The following is a 20,038-nucleotide window of genomic DNA, read 5'->3' on the forward strand; positions in this document are numbered from 1 at the left end:
AAAGCCATGCTGTTATGTTGAGTTGTAGGGTACTCAGGTCAACAATTTGTGACATTGCCTGTCAAGTGGAAGACCCAATACTATTATGGGCTACTGAACTCTTTTAGAATATTTTGCTGAGTTTATACACCTACAATATTCTAATAATGGAACTTAACAAAGAATGGGTGTACAGGTGAATGTCCATTTCTTATCTGTGTATTCAAAGTGGTTGTGATAGATATATAGTTACATTCTCTTAATGAATAGAATGATTTGTTCTGATGGTGTTTGTAGATCAGATATCATGTCTGCATCTTGTACAGCAATTAACCACTGGGAAGAATGTATGCAATGTGTTGATTATTGAAACTGTCCTACCAATTTGGTTTGAAACTGTCTCATTGCTATTTGTTTATCAATAAAATTATGGGGAAGAAAAGAATTAAATCATTAAGCCAGGAAAGGGCAAACCAAGCCTAAAGATTACTGGCCATGGCTGAAAAAAAAAAAAAAACAACTCTACGTACAAATTTGATAAATGAAAATAATTACATTTACAGATTTGATACAGATCTCCTTGGGGGGATTTTTGCGTACTTTTTAGTTAGTCTTTTAACTAAGTAACATATGACCCTACTTTGAACTTTGTGCTCCCCAAACTCACATTGTGTCTGTAACCCTCACATAACTGTATTGCTTGAGATAGGGCCTCTAAGACACTGATCAAGTTTAAATGAGGTTAAAAGAGTGAAACCTAGTGTGCTATAAAACAAGATGAGACAACAGAGTGCTAGTATTCCCCCTGTGAATGCACAATGCGAGGGTGGCCATCCAAGAGCCAAAAAGAGAGCTTTTACCATGAAGTAAATCAGCTGGCACTTTAATCCTGTATTCCTAGCATTCAGAATTAAGCTAGACAGCCTATCGTGTTTTATTAAGATTATGCAAGCAGTCTAAGACACATGCACAAACTAGCAAAACTTATTCTAAGATAAATAATTTAAATTGTAAGTATTTATATTATATATATATATGTCAATAATATTTCAAAAACATCAGATCAAGATGAATTTTGGCAAACTACCCAATGGTGAAGGAAGAAATATCACTCATTCTGTATACTACCTGCCAGAAAATAGAAGAAAATGATCATCTTCTATGTGATCATCTTTATCTTAGTATTAAATACTTACAAATAACTGAATGAAAAGCACACTATAGGCTGCTATTTTCTGAATTTAGACACAAAAATCCTTGTCACAATATTAGGAGAGGTTTTTTTTTAAGAGACTTATATTTTGGTTTTGGTGCCAAGGACTAAACCCAGTGCATCCAGCTTGCTAGGCAAGCATTCTATTGCTGAACCAAATCCCCAGCCCTCCTTGTCACAATATTAAGAAATGAAATCTAACAATGTATAGTGTAAAAGAAATGATGCATTAAAACCAGGTGGGTACATCTAAAGAATGTAAGGATATTTTAGATAATTCTTTTAATAGCTGACTTTTAATCTCCTTAGGGTTTTTTTTTTGTTATGCTTTTGTATATTTGTTTAGTTACTCTTTTAATGACTTTCCTGGAGTGAGTCAGTGAAGTCTATATCCCCTGCTGTGTGTCCCCACCAATGTCTCTGCTGCAGGTTTTATTTTTATGTCTTAATTTTATTTCTAATTGAGGCTTTCTAGGCATTGTTGTGGGATCACCTTAGCTCAGTGCTTTTGAACTAGGCACAATCTTTCCTATCTTCTCCACTGGGTACATTTGGCAGTGTCTGGAGACATTTTTGATTGTCACAGCTACAGAGAAACATTCTAATGGCATCTAATGGGTAGAGATCTTAGAAGGATAAAGCTTCTGGTTGTCCTTGTTTGCCTTTCCTTGTAGAACTACTGCTAGGGGAGCTGAAGTGGTGCTAGGATATGGAAGAACACCAGGGTAAGCACACCACATATTTTCACTCTTCTTTGCCAAAGTTCAGTGGGTTTTTATTAATGTGTTTCTTTTAAAAATAAATTTTGAAAGAATGACTGTCATCGAAAAATCAAAAATAGTAAATGCTGGAGAGGATGTACAGGGAAAGGAACTGTTATACATTGTTGGTAGAAATTATGAAAATTGGTGTGGAGATTTTTCAAAATATTAAAAGTAGAAATTGCATGTGACCCAATTATCCCCCTTCCAGGTATTTTGCCCAAAGCATTGAAATCATAACAGAAGGATACATGCATACCCATGTTTATAGAAACATAATTTATGGTAGCTAGATCTTGGAAATTGTGTATGTTCATCGACAAATGGATGGATACGGGAAATATATTTATACACAACAGAGTACTACTGTGCCACTTGAAAGCATAATGTTATGTGAAATAAAGCAAACATACAAGCTTAAATGTCACATGATTTCTCTTAGATAAGTAACTGAGATCTATGGAGAGAAAGAAAGAGATCCAAATAAAGATAGATTAATTGGAAGTGGAGAGAAGTTCAAAAAATTTCTCAAATTATCTATTCCATTGTTTCAAAAATATTTTAAGATATATGTTAATTTGTTTTATTTATACCTCTACTTTCTTCTTGTTTATTGAAAAGGAAGTTTTGTCTTTTTATTAGTTTGTTTCTTCTTTGTAAGAGTCTTTTTATGACTTGTACTCTGAGTAACAATGTGGCCATTTGTGTAAGATCATGAGACTCAGTGTATTAACTATTGTTATTCTCTGTAATTATCTCATTAGGAAAGTATTTTTCATAGAGTGTTTTTAATATTTTCTTTATTAGTGTCTGTGTTGCATTAAAATTGAAAGTATAGAAATAAGTGTGTATATTTAAAGTATACACCTTTGTGCTATAAGATCTATATAGATAGTAAAATAATTACCATGATGAAACAAGTTAACATATTCATTATCTCAAATAGTTACTCATTTGTATGTGTACGGAAAGAGCAGCTAATCTATTCATTAAGCAAAATTTCCAAATACATTACACTGTTATTAACATTTTGAAAACAATATAAAAAGAAAAAAGATCTCTAGCCTTCTTCATGCTACTTACCTGATACTTCCTTGAGATTCCACACATAAATGAGATTAGAGCATAATTTTTCTTTGTCTATCTGAATTATTTCATTTAAGGTGTTGTTTCTTACCTTAATGATCACAAGGATTTACTTTATGTGGTGGGTATTAATCTTTTCAATGGTAGGCATTTTTTCTGAGCTTTTTTCTTTTTATATTGTTTTCAAAATGTTTTATCTTTTATTTTTTATGTTATATAAAAGCAGTCTTTACTACCTCAATATTGTTATTATGTAATTTTAATAGTTGTTTATATATTTTAGTATATCAGAAATTTAATCTTCCTCCAAGTGATATAAGAACAGAATTTGAATCAGATATTCATTTTTTCCAATACTTTGGTTATTCCATCTTTCTTTCACTGTTTGAAATGCCATCTTTTTCATATACCAAATTTCCATGGGCATCAACTTTGGGATTCCATTCTTTCCCCTGACCTATCCATCTTTTTGTATTAATAACATACTTTTTGGCCTGTAGTTTTATATTATGTTTTTGTTTCTTTGCCCCCGTGCACTTTTCTTTTCAAAATTATTGCTTTATTACTTATATGAATCTTGGATCTAACTTGTCCAGTACATTAAAACTTCCTCTAGACATGGGTTTACGTTATATGGAATTTTGTGTTAATTTGTAGGAGAACTTTGTTTGTAGTACTGGGATTGTCCAGCCACAAGCATGGTATTTTTCCATTCAGGTTTCCTTCAGTCCCTTAGGGTGGTTTTATACATTTCTCTATAAGACTTTCTTACATTTTTGTTCCTAGACAGTTTTCTGCTGTTCTTTTTTTTTTAAAGACTTTTTAAAATGTATTTTAGTACAGGGTCTACAGGGTCTCACTGCACAGGTCAGACTCGTAGTGACCCTCCTGTTTTCAGCCTCCCAATCACTGGGATTACAGGTGAGCAACACCACACCCAGTCTCAGTCGCATCTCAGCATGCTCCGGGGGGCAGGGCCAGCGCAGCATATCTGGTATCTAAGCCTGGTCACTGTGCCTGCCTAAGCAGGCACTTTAGTCCACTGAGCTATCTGGCCACCCCTTTGTTGTTCATTTATTTATTTATTTATTTAGTTTTCATAATTTTATTGAGAAATAAATAGCAATGAGAGAGTTTCAAATCAAATTGTAGGACAGTTTCAATAATTACGACATTGAATACATTCTTCCTAGTGGTTAATTGCTGTACAAGATGCAGACATGATATTCTATTTACAAACACCATTAGAACAAATCCCTCTATTCATTAAGAGAACGTAACTATATATCTATCCTAGCCACTTTGAATACACAGATGCAAAATGGACATTCATCTGTATCCCCTTTTTTGTTAAGTTCCGTTATTTGAATATTATAGGTGTGTAAACTCAGCAAAATAATCTAAAAGAGTCCAGTAGCCCATAATAGTATTGGGTCTTTTGCTTGACTGGCAATGTCAGAAATTGTTGACCTGAGTCCCCCACAGCTCAACATAACAGCATGGCTTTACTTCTTATACTTCGTTTTTATACTTTTCTGCTGGATGGTTAAGACCAAGGTAAAGCAGGACCTATGCAACAAGAGTTGTAGCTTTTGAGTCTGATAAGGTCAGTGAAATCCCCTCAGGATTTATCCTGAGATCCTGTACCTCAGATTGTAGATAGTTTGTCAGTGTCAGCCATGTGGATGAGTCATGGCCCTTGCTTGGCCAATGTGCTCTCTGTGAAAGCCTGAGAGAATGTTTTCTCTCCATGTGACTCTCCTTAGGCACACTCTACATCATCTATCACTTTCCTCTTTGGCCCCATAATCTCCTTGATCAGAAAATTTGGGACACTACCGAGTTACATGATGTAACAGTCCTGCTTCAAGGTTGTGTATGGTTAGTTTTTTGGACTTATATGTAAATATAAGAAGTATATAATTCTTTATGACTATTTTTAAAATATATTCTAATTTTTAAATTTTTTATCATATTCTGTAGGGACTTAAAGTTCAACATATCAATACTTGATGAAAAATACCTGTTCCATATTATGCCTAAGATGTTTTATATCAGACAGATAGTGAGGTTAAGCTTAACAGCCTAAGTTGTATGGTAATAACAATAAGCTTGTCTTCTGGATGGTTAACAACCTAAGTTTGCAGACCAAAATTAGAAAAAAAGGAGGGCTGCAAGGAAAGTCAACATTTTGGCCCTAGCCTTCCAAAGTCACTTAAGACTCAGGACATATGAGCCCTTTCTTGTTCTTATAAATTGGATTTCATATGTATTGACTTTTTTGGTGAGTAAACTGGTACATAGGAAAGTCTTTGACTTTTTATTACTTAATTTTCTTATAATTTCAACCTAACAGAAAAGTTGCTAGAATAGTATAGGGACTTTCCATTTGGGTATATTTCTGGGCTTTTATACTTTTCCATTGTTTTATCTGCCTGCTCCTATGCCAGCCTCTCACCATTTTAATCATATAAATTATAAAGTGTGTTTTAGTAACTGGCAATGGGCTGATCTCTTCCATCTTGCTCTTGGTTCTTGGTAGAAGTTTATTAGAAAGACATTTCTGGCTATTGATTTTGTTTAGTTTTCCTAAATAAATATTTTTGATTAATGTGGTCTTTCCCCTAGAACTGCAATATGCTAACACTGTGATGCGCTTTGACTATGTCTGGCTTCGAGACCACTGCCGTTCAGCATCTTGCTACAACTCTAAAACTCACCAGCGCAGCCTGGATACTGCCAGTGTGGACTTATGGATCAAGCCAAAGGCCATTCGTCTGGATGAGACTACACTTTTTTTCACTTGTAAGTGGAAAGAATACCTCCTCTTTTTTGGAGTAGTACCCTAAAGAACAATTATTTTGTAGCAAAAAAAAATGGTTTTCTCCTTTCCAAAATCAAGAGTTCTTTCAGTTACTTTTCCCCCCTTGCTTTAGAAGCATTCTGGAAAATCTTTTGTCTTCATAGCTAACATGCTTACAGTTATGACTGAATATGCTGGCCATTTATACATCTTTTTTTTTGGCAGAACTGGGGATTGAACTCAGACCCCTGCACTTGCCAGGGAAGCTCTTATTCCACTGAGCCATCTCCCTGGCCCCTATACATCTTCTTTTGAAAAATTTCCATTTAGATCTACTTCCTATTTGAAGAAGTAAACAGTAGACATAGATCACTGGAGCAGAGAGCCCAGAAACAAATCCTCCCAAATATATTGTTTTCTTTGGCAAATGTACAAAGACTGTGAAGTGGAGGGAAGGTCATCACTCCAACATTTGACATTGGAGCAACTGGACATCCACAGAAAGAGAAAAAATTAACCTTGACCTAAGCCTGACAGTCTGTATAATAATAAGTAGAATATAGATTGTGGGCTTAAACACAAAACATAAAACTATAAAATTTATAGACAAGAACATAACAGAATATCTTCAGGTCCTAACTGGGACTGGGACTAAACACCTTAACTCAAAACAGCAGCAAAACAAAGAATCAAATTAGAAAAGACAGAAGTCAAACACAGACTTAGTAGGATACACAAATGGCAGATATGCACATGAAAAGATGTTCCCCATTGCTAGCCATTACATAAATGAAAGTATCACAATAAGATTTTATTACACACCTATTAGAATGACTAAAATAAAAAATCATAACAACATCAAATACTAGAGAAGATAAAGAGACATCCTATTAGTCATATACAGCTGATAAGAATGTAAAATGTCAGTTTCATAATACAACCACTCAAGGAAAAAGTTTGGCAGTTTCTTAGAAAATTATGCATACAGTTACTATTAAACCCAGAAACCACACTCTTGGGTATTTATGCAAAAGATGTAAAAACCTATACATTATTTAACCAAAATCTTGTACATTAATTTTCATATAAGCCTCATTTGTAATAGCCAAGAACTGGAAAGTACACTGTGGGTGAATGGTTAAACAAACCATTATAGTGGAGTATTACTCAGCAGTGAAAACTATATGCTATTAATAAACATGATAACTTAGAAGAATCTTAGTGAAATTATGCTAGAAAAAAGCCAACCTGCATGACTCATCTATGTAACATTCATGAAACAATACAGTTATACAGATAAAAAAACATATTACACTGTTAACTTGGTTCACAAACTTAATTCTTTCTACAATTCTGGTTGTAAACAAAATTGGACAAGAAAAAAAAAATTGGACAAGAGCTGAAGCAGATTTGCCTGTGCGGTCAACCTGAACTGAACAACTTGGTTTACTTCTCATCCAGTTTGGTTTGTGGAAAGAATTAAGTTCATGAATTAAGGCAGTATCTGCTGCCAGGAATTAGGGATGAAGTTAAGAGGTGTAGCTTTAGCTACATAGAAGTAACACAAAGAACTCTTGTGATGATGGTAAAGTTGAGATATCTTGATTGTGGTGGTACTGTAGTTATGTGAAGTTATGCATGTAAGACTGCATAAAACTTGCACACACATGCATGTACAAACAAGCACATGTATAATTGGTGAAATCTGAATAAACTCTATGGATTATACCAATTACTTTTTCTTGGTTTTGATAGTATACTGTGTTTGTATAAGATGTTGTCTTGGTCACTTTCCCATTGCTGGAAAACAATATACAACAGCCACACTTTAAGGAAGAGAGGTATTTCATCTAACAGTGTCTATCTATGGTCAAGGGCTCCAAGGCAGGAAAGGCATGGTATAAGGGTCTGGTACCATAAAGTTGCTTGTGTCATGGAAGCCAGGAAACAGAATGAAGTGAGGAGTGTCAGAGCTTCCAGGTCAGCTCCTTGTGAACCACCTCTGCCAACCAGGCCCATCTTCTAACCACATTTAGTTCTAGACTCCTTGGTGAATTAACCCACTGATGAAGATAACACCTCCATGATCCAGTCACCTTCCAAAAGCCCCTACTCTGAACACATGAGGTCTTTGGGGGAACATTGTAGATCTAAACCCTAACAGATGATAGCTTTGGGAAAGAGCCAAGAAAGAGTGCAGGGAACTTCTCTATACATTGCTTTACAACATCCTGTAAAGCTACAATCTCCAAATAAATGTTAAACAGAGAAAGCATTGGAGAGAAAATAATAGTTTACAATCAATACATTGACTATTAATTTTTGTGTGATAGAAAACATAGAAAAACTTGACAAAATATTTTCAAAGACTGCCTACCCTATATAAAGTGCTATTACTAAAAGACCAAATGCTCCTACTTTATAAGGTGCTATTGCTAAATTGTAAGAAAAGCACCAGTATTCTCATAGAAAAATATGAGGAAGAAGTGGGCAGACAAATCATTAAAGCAGTAATAAGCAATTATTTTTTATAAGTGAGACAACAAATATTCTTAAGCTTTGTTAGCTGTATGGTCACAACTATATTGAACTATAGAGAATTTGAAAATGTAGATCTATAGAGAAAATAAGAACATAAAACTGTAGAGCACGTTAAGCCATAGAGAATTTGTAACTAAGTGGATGTGTGTGTTCCAAAACAGATTCTACATAAATAAGTGCTACATTTGAGTCATGTATCATACTTCGGTGAACCCTGCATTAAATAAATGTAGATATCTAATAGACATGAAAAATGTTCTAATTAGGCATAATATTACTAATAATAGTAAAAAAACAATTTCAGATTCTTACAAAATGGCATTTTACTTAAATAAATTAGAAAAATATACACTCCTAAAAAGAATACTCAGTTTTATTGAGCACATACATACTATTGGAAGGAATAAAAATTAGTGGAACCTTCCTAAAAAGTAATTTGGCATATAAGTTTATGTGTCCAGTGCATACTCTTATTTTTAAATTAACAAAATTATGATACAATGCTGTATATGGTTAGATTTCTAAATTTCTGTGTAAAAAATATGTAATTATTTATTTCTATTTTTTTCATATTTTTTCCTTCGCACTCTATAGGGATTTAAAGTTTGACATATCAATACTTGATGGAAAAATGCCTGTTCAATGTTATGTCTAAGATGTTTGATATTAGATGAGGTTCAGCTCAACTGCTTGTGTTATAGGGTAATGATACCATTAAGCTTCTCTTCTGGAAGGTTAACAGTTTAAGTTTGCAGACCAAAACTTAGAGAAAAAGAAGGGCAAAATTTCGGCCCTAGACATTCAAGGTCAGTGAGGACTCAGAATATAAGAGAACCTGTACTGTAACATCCTGTAACTCAGTGGTGTCCCAAATTTTCTTTTTTTTTTTTAATGGCAGAAGGATTTTTTAGGGGGGCGGGGCTGGCTCAGAATGCCTTTGGGGCATGTTTGGCTGGCTGGAGTTGTGGGGATAGAACCAAAGCAATCTGAGGCTGACTGCTTTGTTGAAGCAGCCACTTAAACAACTGAGCTAAGGGTCAGGCCCCCCAAATTTTCTGATCAAGGAGATTATGGGGCCACAGAGGAAAGTGATGGACGATGTATAATGCACCTAAGGAAAGTCACCTAGAGAGAAAACATTCTCTCAGGCTTTCACAGAGATCAGACTGGTCAAGCAATGGTCAAGCAATGACTCATCCACATGGCTGACACTGACAAAGGATCTACAAACTGCGGTACAGGGTTTCAGGGTAAATGCTAAGGGGATTTGACTGATCTTATCAGATAGAAAAAGTTACATTTTTACTTATGTAGGTCTTGCTTTATCTTGGTCTTAACCATCAAGCAGAAAAGCATAAAAATGAAATATAAAAAGTAAAGCCATATTAATATGCTGAGCTGTAAAAGACTCAAGTCAACAACTTCTGACATTGCCAGTCCTACAGATAACCCACTACTATTATGGACTACTGGACTATATTGGATTATTTTGCTGAATTCATGCACCTACAATATTTAAATGGCAATGGAATACCAATCTCTGACAAAAGTAAACAAAAAAGGGGAATAAATTAATATAAATTAAGGACCATTTTGTAGTGAAATATATATATATGTGTGTGTGTGTGTGTGTGTGTGTGAGAGAGAGAGAGAGAGAGAGAGAGAGAGAGAGAGAGAGAGAGTATATATATGCATATACAAAAGAGTTAAGATAGATACATAGCTCCGTTCTCTTAATTCAGTGAGAAGAAATATTTGTATGAATAGTGTTTGGATAGGATATCATGTTTGCATCTTGTACTATACTACTACAAAGACAAAAATATGCATTGTATTAATTATTGTAACTGTCCTACTAAGCTGTTTTGAAACTGTCTCACTGGTATTTGTTTCTCAATAAAATTGATTTAAAAATTATGGATATAGATAATTACTATTAAATAACAGGGGAAATTTTCAAAAATAAAACCATGTACCCCTAGGTAAATCCTGGTATTCTATATTCTGAAAACTTTTAGAATTAATTTTTATCAAGATTTAATCTCAAAAATTATAAAATGATTGCTGAAATGTTAAATAGAATTGACAGACACAAAATTATGTAAGTATTGTCCTTTACATCCCATGTTATGTAAAGATGCATAGTATAATGCTGAAAGGAATGATGTTAAGCTGTCAATCATGGTTTTAATCTAGATGGTGAAATTATAAATACAGGTAAATTTTAATTTCTCTTTACTTGGTTATCATTTTTAATTGTTCACAATTCAATGTATATTTTTTTTATCAAGGGAAGGGAGTGAAAAGAGGAGAGAGAAAATAAGAGACATGACACATAGATTTTATTAGTCTTGTTGCCTGCATTGCTTATTTTAGTGATTTTCTAGTGTATTTGGGGGTTGGAAGAGGCAGGTTACTGGGAGTTGACCTTTCTTTTGCACACTGGGCAAAGGCACTTATGAAGACACTTTATTGTGTCATAATGATGGAAATTTTTATTGGACAGTATGTTATGAGACAGAAATGCTCTAAGCCATTTAGAAGAGGGAGGTAGCATGAAATATCTACCTAGACCAAGAAGATAAAGTTCTGGTTCCAACTATGGTACAGGTTAAGTATCTTTGACTTTGGTAAATTCTACGCAAATATTGCAAATTCAAAGAACTACAAATCTCCAATACTAAGAATTTTGGGTAAGTGATATTCAACATAGACTAGCTTTTTCACTATCTGTGAAATAAAGATTAGTCTCTTGTAGCTCAAATACTTTTAAGTTTTTTTGAGGCAGGAGATAGGAACTGAGGGCAAGGGGGACAGTGCTAAGTAGACTAAAATCCTACTGGGATAATAATTCTTTGATTACTTGATGAATGTTTCAGAAAGTCCTTTTCTTTCTTTCTTTTTTTTTTTTTTTTACTTTTTTGGCAGAACCAGGGATTGAATTCAGATCCTTGCACTTGCCAGGGAAGCACTTATCCTACTGAGCCATCTCCCCAGCCCCAGAATGTCCTTTTCTATATAGCTATAATTTGATGAAATTATTTACCTTTTTGGAAGATTTATCAATTTATGCATTCATTTATTTATGCATAACAATAAGTCCACAAATATTTCTCTCTCAGAAGCATTCTAGGTACTCATTATATTTCTGGTCTCATAAACAATACAATACTGGATGATAAATGGCTAAAAATTAGCATTCTTAACCAGTAAATTATTGGCAATATTTGTAATTATTATCTTAACAATTTTTCCCTAAAAAGGGCCAGATGGTCATGTGACTAAATATGATTTGGATTGGCTGGTGAAAAACAGCTATGAAGGGCAGAAACAAAAGGTTATCCAGCCTAGAATATTATGGAATGCTGAAGTCTACCAGCAAGCCCAAGTTCCATCTGTAGATTTCCAGAGCTTCTTAGAAACCAAAGAGGGACTGAAGATGTTTCTACAAAACTTTCTGCTTTATGGAATTGCATTTGTAGAAAATGTCCCTGCCACTCAAGAGCACACAGAGAAGTTGGCAGAAAGGATCAGCTTGATCAGGTAATTTATTGGGTTTTTTGAAATCCATATTAATTAATTTCCAAAATATGAGCACCAATGAAAAGTGTAAAAGGTATAATTGCCTTTGTGTTCAGTTCAGAATACCTGTAGCCTAAAAAGGGTACTGTTGCTTGCAGTGCTTTATAATGAGGATTTGATTTCTCATCTTTAAAGACCCTTTAATGTCAAATTTAATGAAGACTTCAAAATCATTGGTATATGTTTTTTCTAACCTAATGATCCTTAGAGTGATAATTACCATTTACACATTAGAAAGAGCACTGTGATTAACAATAACTGCATTGTAGTCTGAATTCTACCATTAAGCTATTATGTGACCATGGACAAACCCATTATACAAACACACACACACACACACACACACACACACACACACACACACACCCTCACCCCTCTGTTTTTCCACCTTTTCAGTGGAAAATTGAATATGGTGTCTAAAAATTACAGGTTTGTTTTTTTTATTTCGAACAGGGTCTACAGGTTGTTCAGGGTCTCACAGTATAGATTGGACTCATAGTGATCCTCCTGTTTCCAGCCTCCCAAGCGCTGGAATCATAGGCGCGCACCACCACGCCCAGTCTCAATCACCATCTCAGCGCGCCCAGGGGGCAAGGCCAGTACAGCAAATGAGGGATCAAACCCCAGCCGCTGCACTCTGCCCACGCAGGCATTTTAGTCCACTGAGCTATCAGGCTGGCCTCAAATCACACTTTTGACCTGTGATTCATAGGACTTGATTCAGAGATTGACTGTAAATAAACACTACATAGCATTTAATCACCACATCTCACATCCATTATTTTATTTTGGTCATTATAGTAATCCTTATCATTGTGTGTTTTATCCTGTGTTCTACTGATGGGGCATCTGTTTCTAATATACAAAAAAATCACTTGCCCAAGATTTCCCTGATAGTAAGATGTAAAGCCACCATTTAAATAGCTTTAGCAGAAGTTCTGTGATCCTAAATAATACTCTTGATTAGCATTCTGCTTTTCTAGTTGGCATATAGATAGATCTTCTATGGTATTGAATGTGAAATAAACCTACTTACTTTTCTTTTTTTTTCAGAACCAGGGATTGAACTCAGGCCCTTGTGCTTGCCAGGCAAGCGCTTAATCTACTGAGCTACCTCCCCAGCCCCTAAACCTACTTACTTTAATTAATACTTTCCTTTTACTTAATAAAACCCAGATATAGTTGATTGTGTAAAAGATAGTATATTGGGTAATTTACCCTGGTAGAACATAATCAATACCACTTGTAAGCCATTCAGTTTGAAATACAATTTGAAAACTTTAGAATAAGAAAAACAGTACTGGTAAGCAATAAATTGAGAGGGATTTAGAACCTTTAGTTGAAAAGAAAGAAATTTTCTTGTTTGTACTTGTGTGTTGAGAGAATAAGAACTCTGAAAGCTAAAGAAATTGACTTTTAGGTCAGATCTGAGCTCACCACCAAAATAATTACATAATCAAAATCTATGCTGCATGCATCGAGGAGAAATACAACAGTTCTCACTGAATACTTATAACATAAACTATCCTTTTCTCTTTTCCTTATTTGTCCATGTCCAAAAGATAAGTGAAGATCTACATTAATTACTTCTATGTCATATGAAGAATATGGAAATGCTTTAGTCACCCCTGAAAATTGGATTATCCAAGATATTAAAAATTAACACTTTTATTGAAAAATAAGAATATTAATAAAAGACAACAGTTGTTTTTAAAATTAAGTAAAAACATCACTTCTAGAAGCAGCCACACCATCTTTTTCTATGAAAGGAAGGTAAGCACAGGGAATAATCTTGAATGTGAAGGCTATTAAAAGTAGGCATATAAACAAGTAGGATGATTCCCTAAAATTTCAGAATATATATACTTACACAGTTTTCCCCTCAACTTCCTAGAATATTAATCGGTAGCAGAATTGTCAATACCTGTGTGTGTAGCTATAAATATCACCTTATGGATGAAAATCTGAAAAACCAAATCAATTTTTATTTGTGAGCAACTAGAGTATTGAAAATAGTTTTGAAAAATAAAAAGAAATGTTCAAGTATGTTATGTGTCTTTTTATTGACAGAGAAACCATCTATGGGAAGATGTGGTATTTCACTTCAGATTTCTCCAGGGGTGACACAGCATATACCAAACTAGCTCTGGATCGGCACACTGATACTACCTATTTTCAAGAACCCTGTGGGTAGGTGGATTAGATGTCTACAGTATAGAGTACTTACATGTGATAGTCTTAAGTACTTTCTTAATCACTTCCTATTCTCTTTGAACCAAGATCACATTTCCTGCTGTTTACTGGTATGATTGCTTCTCTCTCTCTTCCCCTAGCTCAGTCTTCTTTAGCCCCATATAATAATTTTTAAGTGATTGAAACCCCACCTTACTATGTAAATGTGGTCTTAATTTTTCAACATATTTTTCTCAATATCATTATAACTTACCAAGAAAAATATTGGTTAATCATTAGTTTTAGAGTTTTGCAGCTTTCTTGTCTTTAGTTATCATATTGCAAAAGGAGCAGTCCTGCAAGCACTGCTGTTTTGAAAATGGTATTAACAGGAATTTGAGTCTAACTTATATGAAGCTGGCGGTGGAGAGGTCTGAAAAAAATCACCTTTTCCATGTTGAATCAGTAGCTTAACTTTCCTACCATTTGCTACTTATAAGAGGTACTTCTGCAGTTTTTATTTTATTATTGTTAATCTTGCTCCTGAAATAGATCATTAACCTGAAACACATATATCAGTAAAGTTAATGTACTGGATTAACAGAGTATAGGAGGGTGATGACATACAACTGACTATATTTACATTTATTTCAAGAGTTTAGAACTTAAGAATATTTAGTTCAGGAAAGGAAAAATACATCAACTTTCTGGTGTCCTGTCCAACATTGTCAATATAAGTAGAGACCAACAGCACTGCATCTTTATTCTAGGAAACACACACACACACAATAAGGAAATAGAATGAGGAGCATCTGGACAGAGCTGAGGTTCAAACACTGACTAGCTCTTCTTCTTTGACCAATGCCAGAGCTTAGTGACTGTTTCTTAATTTTACCCTTCCTAATCAACAGCAAAGACCAATGCTTAACTCAAGAAAGAGATTTTTATCTAAATTGTTTCTGGTTTCCAAGTTTCTTGTCAGCTTTCTTCCCATTTGTTCAGTGTCTCACTACTAGATTGGTCTCGCAGTGATCTGCCTGTTTACAGCCTCCCAAGAGCTGGGCTTACAGGTGTGCTCCATCATGCCCAGCCTCAATTGCCATCTCAGCCTGCCTCGGGGCATGGCCAGCATGGCAGGCCCGGGAATTGAACCCCCGGCCCCTGCACCTGCTTGCAGGCACTTTAATCTGCTGAACTATTTGGCTGGCCCCAGAAACTTCTTATTCTCTTTGAATATACACTTTTTTTTCTGAACTGAAGATTGAACCCTCAGCTTTGGCACTGAGATACATTTCCAGACCTTTTCTAGTTTTTATTTTTAGACAGGCTCTTTCTAAATTACTTAATTGCTTAGGCCAGGATCAAATTTTATTTTCCTGCTTCAGCCTCCCAGAGTACTGAAATTTAAAATGTACACCACCACACACAGCTCTATTTTTTTTATTTTTATCATTATCAAATTTTTAATCATTTTAATGATAAAATAGCAATGAAATAGTTTCAAAATAAGTTAGTAGGACAGTTACAATAATTAATACATTATATATTGTCTACTTTGTTTTACATCAATATAGTTGGTCACATTTTTTCTCTATCTTGAATGTCCATTTCAGTCTTCTTCCAGTCTAATTCTTTTTTGTGACTTTTTAAAATTAATTTTAATGAGAAGTTGCAATGAGACAGTTTCAAAACAGATTAGTAGGACAGTTAAAATAATTAATACATTGCTTATTGTTGTCTTCATAGTAGTTATTCAGAGTACAAGATGCACACATGATATCGTGTCTAAACACTAGAGTACAAATCTTTCTTCTCATTGAACTAAAAGAAAGTAACTGTATATGAATCCTATTTTGTATATACAGATATATTTTTTTTCACTACAAAATAGGCCTTCATTTATACCCCCCTTTTTTGTTTAGTTTTGCCAGGAATGGGTATTCCATTGCCATTCAAATGTTGTAGGCGCATGATTTCAGCAAAGTAATCCAATACAGTCCAGTAGTCCATTATAGTAGTGGGTTATCTGTAGGACTGGCAGTGTCAGAATTTGGTGACTTGAATCTTTTACAGCTCAGCATATTAATATGGCCTTCCCGTCTAGTTCTTGATTGTTCTTTCAGATTAGGTAAAGCTGTCCCATTCCTCAAACATTCCTTTGTATAGCACTCCTCTAGACTAGATTATTTCTTTTTATGCACCTCACTATGTCTTATATACAACTGTATTGTAGTACCTAAGGTATTTTAATGGTACTGGCCTCGTCTCTTCTTACTAGAACAGAAGCTGTATCTTATTCCTGCCTACATTTCCAAGGCCTGCCATATAGAAGCTTTGATACATGTTAGATATATTTAGAAGAAACCTATAGTGACTGTAATATTTCAAAGTACAAAAATGATGTAACTAATTATAAGGAGAAAGCCATTAAGAAATGAAATTTCTTTCTAAAAATAAAATGACACAAGTAGGTTCAATAATCATTTGCTATATGATATTCTAGAAATTTGACATACTCCCTTTTAGCCAATGAACATAAGAATTTTCTTTTCTTTTCCCCTTTAGCATTCAAGTGTTTCACTGTCTTAAGCATGAAGGAACAGGTGGCAGGACACTGTTAGTAGATGGATTCTATGCAGCAGAACAGGTACTTCAAAAGGCACCTGAGGAATTTGAGCTCCTCAGCAAAGTGCCATTGAAGCATGAATATATTGAAAATGTTGGAGAATGTCACAACCACATGATTGGGGTTGGGCCAGTCTTAAATATCTACCCATGGAATAAGGAGCTGTATTTGATCAGGTGAGTAACAAAGGACTATCCTCCACTATAATGTATTTACCAAACATCAAACTTCTAATGTGATGATAATTCCCTGGCACATTTTAGTATTACTATTCTATAGTTTTTTTATTATAGAATACTTTATAGTCTTACACTGCCTATGAATAATAAATATGTCAGCAGATAAAGAATGTTTCATTTGGAGAAAGGCAGGTATTAAAAGTAGTATTTTTAAAAGGAAAAGATTATTAAAATGAAGTTATTAAATTGTCCTCAGTAACTGTACAGGTAGAGTACCCAAAGGCATGATGACAACAATATTAACAACTTTAGCTCAAAATTATACAAAAACTTTTTGCCAGGGTACCCAATTTCTTCCTGGATATCACCAACTAAATATTTATTGAATGATAAAATGTTATACTCAAAACTGAACTGATCATCTCCACTCATTTTAAGCCTTCCCCTTCTCTTGTTCACCCATATTTTAGTGAATTACACCACCATCTAACATGTTGCCCAAATCTAAACATCCAGAAGTCATCCTTAACTTTTTCTTCATTCTCCCATTGACAGACCAATATCATCAATTTTACCTCCTAATTTTTTTCAAGCTATCGACTGCTTTATATTCACAGTGCCTCTCTTTTTGATAAGACCAGTGTTACCTCTCTTCTGTGCCATTCTCAAAGCCTTTTAATTGGCGTCCTTACCTCCACCATGAATTCCATTCTATTCATTTTTGTGCTATACCTAGAACATATTTTTCCTAAAATATCAGTCTTACTTTGTAATTCCCCTGTAAAGAACTTGTTCCATCTCTTTAGTGTCTTTCAAAGAAAGACCAGAGTCATTCTCAGGATTTACAGGGTACTACACAATCTGATCCCTTCTTATTCTTCTAGCATCATCCCATACAATTCATGTTTTCCACACACATTCTGTCCTAGATATACTAAACCATTTTAGGTTTCTGGAACTGATTATTTTCCATTTTGCAGCCAGAGTTTTTCTTATGCTATTTTGCATTTGAATTTCCTTTTCACTAAGGACAAACTCCTACTGTGCATTAGTTAAATTTCCTCAAAAAATATTCTTGCCCATCTATCAAGAGCCAGGCACTGTTTTTGACCCTGGCAATGCAACTGCGAGGAAAACATATAAAAATCTGTGGCCCTCAGTACTAAGAGAAAATGAAGCAAACAAGAATCCTGAGGGGATTTGACTTACCTTATCAGATCCAAAAGCTACAACTCTTGTTGCACAGGTCTTGCTTTATCTTGGTCTTAACCAACCAGCAGAAAAGTATAAAAATGAAGTATAAGAAATAAAGCCATGGTGTTATGTTGAGCTGTAGGGGACTCAGGTCAACAATTTCAGACACTGCCAGTCAAGCAGAAGACCCAATACTATTATAGATTACTAGGCTCTTTTAGAATATTTTGCTGAGTTAACACACCTATAATATTCAAATGAAGGAACTAAACAAAAAAGGGGGATACAGATGAATGTCCATTTTGTATCTGTGTATTCAAAGTGGTTAGGATAGATATATAGTTACATTCTCTTAATGAATAGAGGGATTTGTTCTAATAGTGTTTGTAAATAGGATATCATGTCTGCATCTTGTACAGCAAATAACCACCAGGAAAAGAGTATGCAATGTGTTAATTATAGAAACTGTCATACCAATTTGATTTGAAACTATCTCATTGCTATATGCCTCTCAATAAAATTATGGGGAAAAAATAGGATAGATATACAGCTACTTTCTCTTAATTCAATGAGAAGAAAGATTTGTACTAATAATGTTTGTACAGAATATCATGTCTGCATCTTGTACTATGAATAACCACTACGAAGACAACAATATGCAACGTATTAATTATTAAAATTGTCTTATTAATCGGTTTTGAAATTGTCTTATTGCTATTTCTGAATAAATTTAATTTAAAAAAAAGAAGATGCAGAGGGCAGAAGCAGCATGGAAATGGCTGCAAAACTTCACTAGACAAAGGGTAATAACTTGGTAATCAGAAAGAGTTCAGTGTGAAATCCTGCCTGCCATTCACTGGTTGGTGGCCTTGGGTAAGTCATATAACTTGTTGGTCATTAATTTCCAGTTATAAAACCCATTATTATTAAGATAAAAATAAACTATCACCACTACTATTGTCCCTGGCTTGTACAAAGAACGACATCAACACTAATTCACTTCCATTTAGATAAAATCCTTCGGGAAAATCTCCCTCAGTTATCTCTTGTGTACCCATACTGCCAAAGAAATAAGTAGATACTCAGTATTTTTTCAACATCTTATTACAGACAGTATTAAGTTAATAAAAGTGTTGAAAGCAGTTAACAGAGAAGGACCAGGAATCTGCCATGTAGGTTCTATCATTAAGACAGTACTATATTTATTTTATCATTTTCTTTTCCATTTATCTTTCCTTTTCTCTACCCATCAATCAGTTAAACACATTTTAATGTATTTAAAGTATACTGCACATATAGGTACATTTACCTCTAAAATACTTCAACATTTTTATACAATAAAGTTCACTATTTGTTTCTGGCAATTGTTTTGAAATAAAATATTTCCCCATAATTTTATTGAGAAACAAATACCAATGAGACAGTTTCAAACCAAATTGGTAGGACAGTTTCAATAATTAACACATTGCATACATTGTTCCTAGTGGTTAATTGCTATACAAGATGTGGACTTGATATCCTATTTACAAACACCATTAGAGCAAATTCCTCTATTCATTAAGAGAATGTAACTATTTATCTATCCTAACCATTTTGAATACACGGATACAAAATGGACATTCATCTGTATCCCCCTTTTCTGTTCAGTTCCATCATTTGAATATTATAGATGTGTTAACTCAGCAAAATATTCTAAAAGAGTCTAGTAGTCCATAATACTATTGGGTCTTCCTCTTGATTGGCAGTGTCAGAAATTGTTGACCTGAGTTCCCTACAGCTCAACATAACACCATAGCTTTACTTCTTATACTTCGTTTTTATACTTTTCTGCTGGATAGTTAAGACCAAGATAAAGCAAGACCTATGCCACAAGAGTTGTAGCTTTTGGATCTGATAAGGTCA

At 34.3% G+C, this 20,038-nt stretch overlaps 1 protein-coding gene across 1 annotated transcript in view; it reads left to right on the top strand.

The window, feature by feature from the left end:
• The window catches only part of Tmlhe (trimethyllysine hydroxylase, epsilon), a 171,814-nt gene extending 154,662 nt beyond the window's left edge, over nt 1-17,152 (top strand). The window contains exons 3-6 of the mRNA XM_023708618.1: nt 5,668-5,844; nt 11,647-11,926; nt 14,036-14,155; nt 16,703-17,152. Of these exons, the coding sequence (XP_023564386.1) occupies nt 5,668-5,844; nt 11,647-11,926; nt 14,036-14,155; nt 16,703-16,943 (818 nt within the window). The 3' untranslated portion in view covers nt 16,944-17,152. The remainder of the gene's footprint in view (nt 1-5,667; nt 5,845-11,646; nt 11,927-14,035; nt 14,156-16,702) is intronic.
• The last annotated feature ends 2,886 nt before the right edge of the window (nt 17,153-20,038 follow it).

The sequence above is a fragment of the Octodon degus genome, unplaced genomic scaffold, assembly GCF_000260255.1.
Source record: "Octodon degus isolate 3935 unplaced genomic scaffold, OctDeg1.0 scaffold00416, whole genome shotgun sequence".
Taxonomy (NCBI): domain Eukaryota; kingdom Metazoa; phylum Chordata; class Mammalia; order Rodentia; family Octodontidae; genus Octodon; species Octodon degus.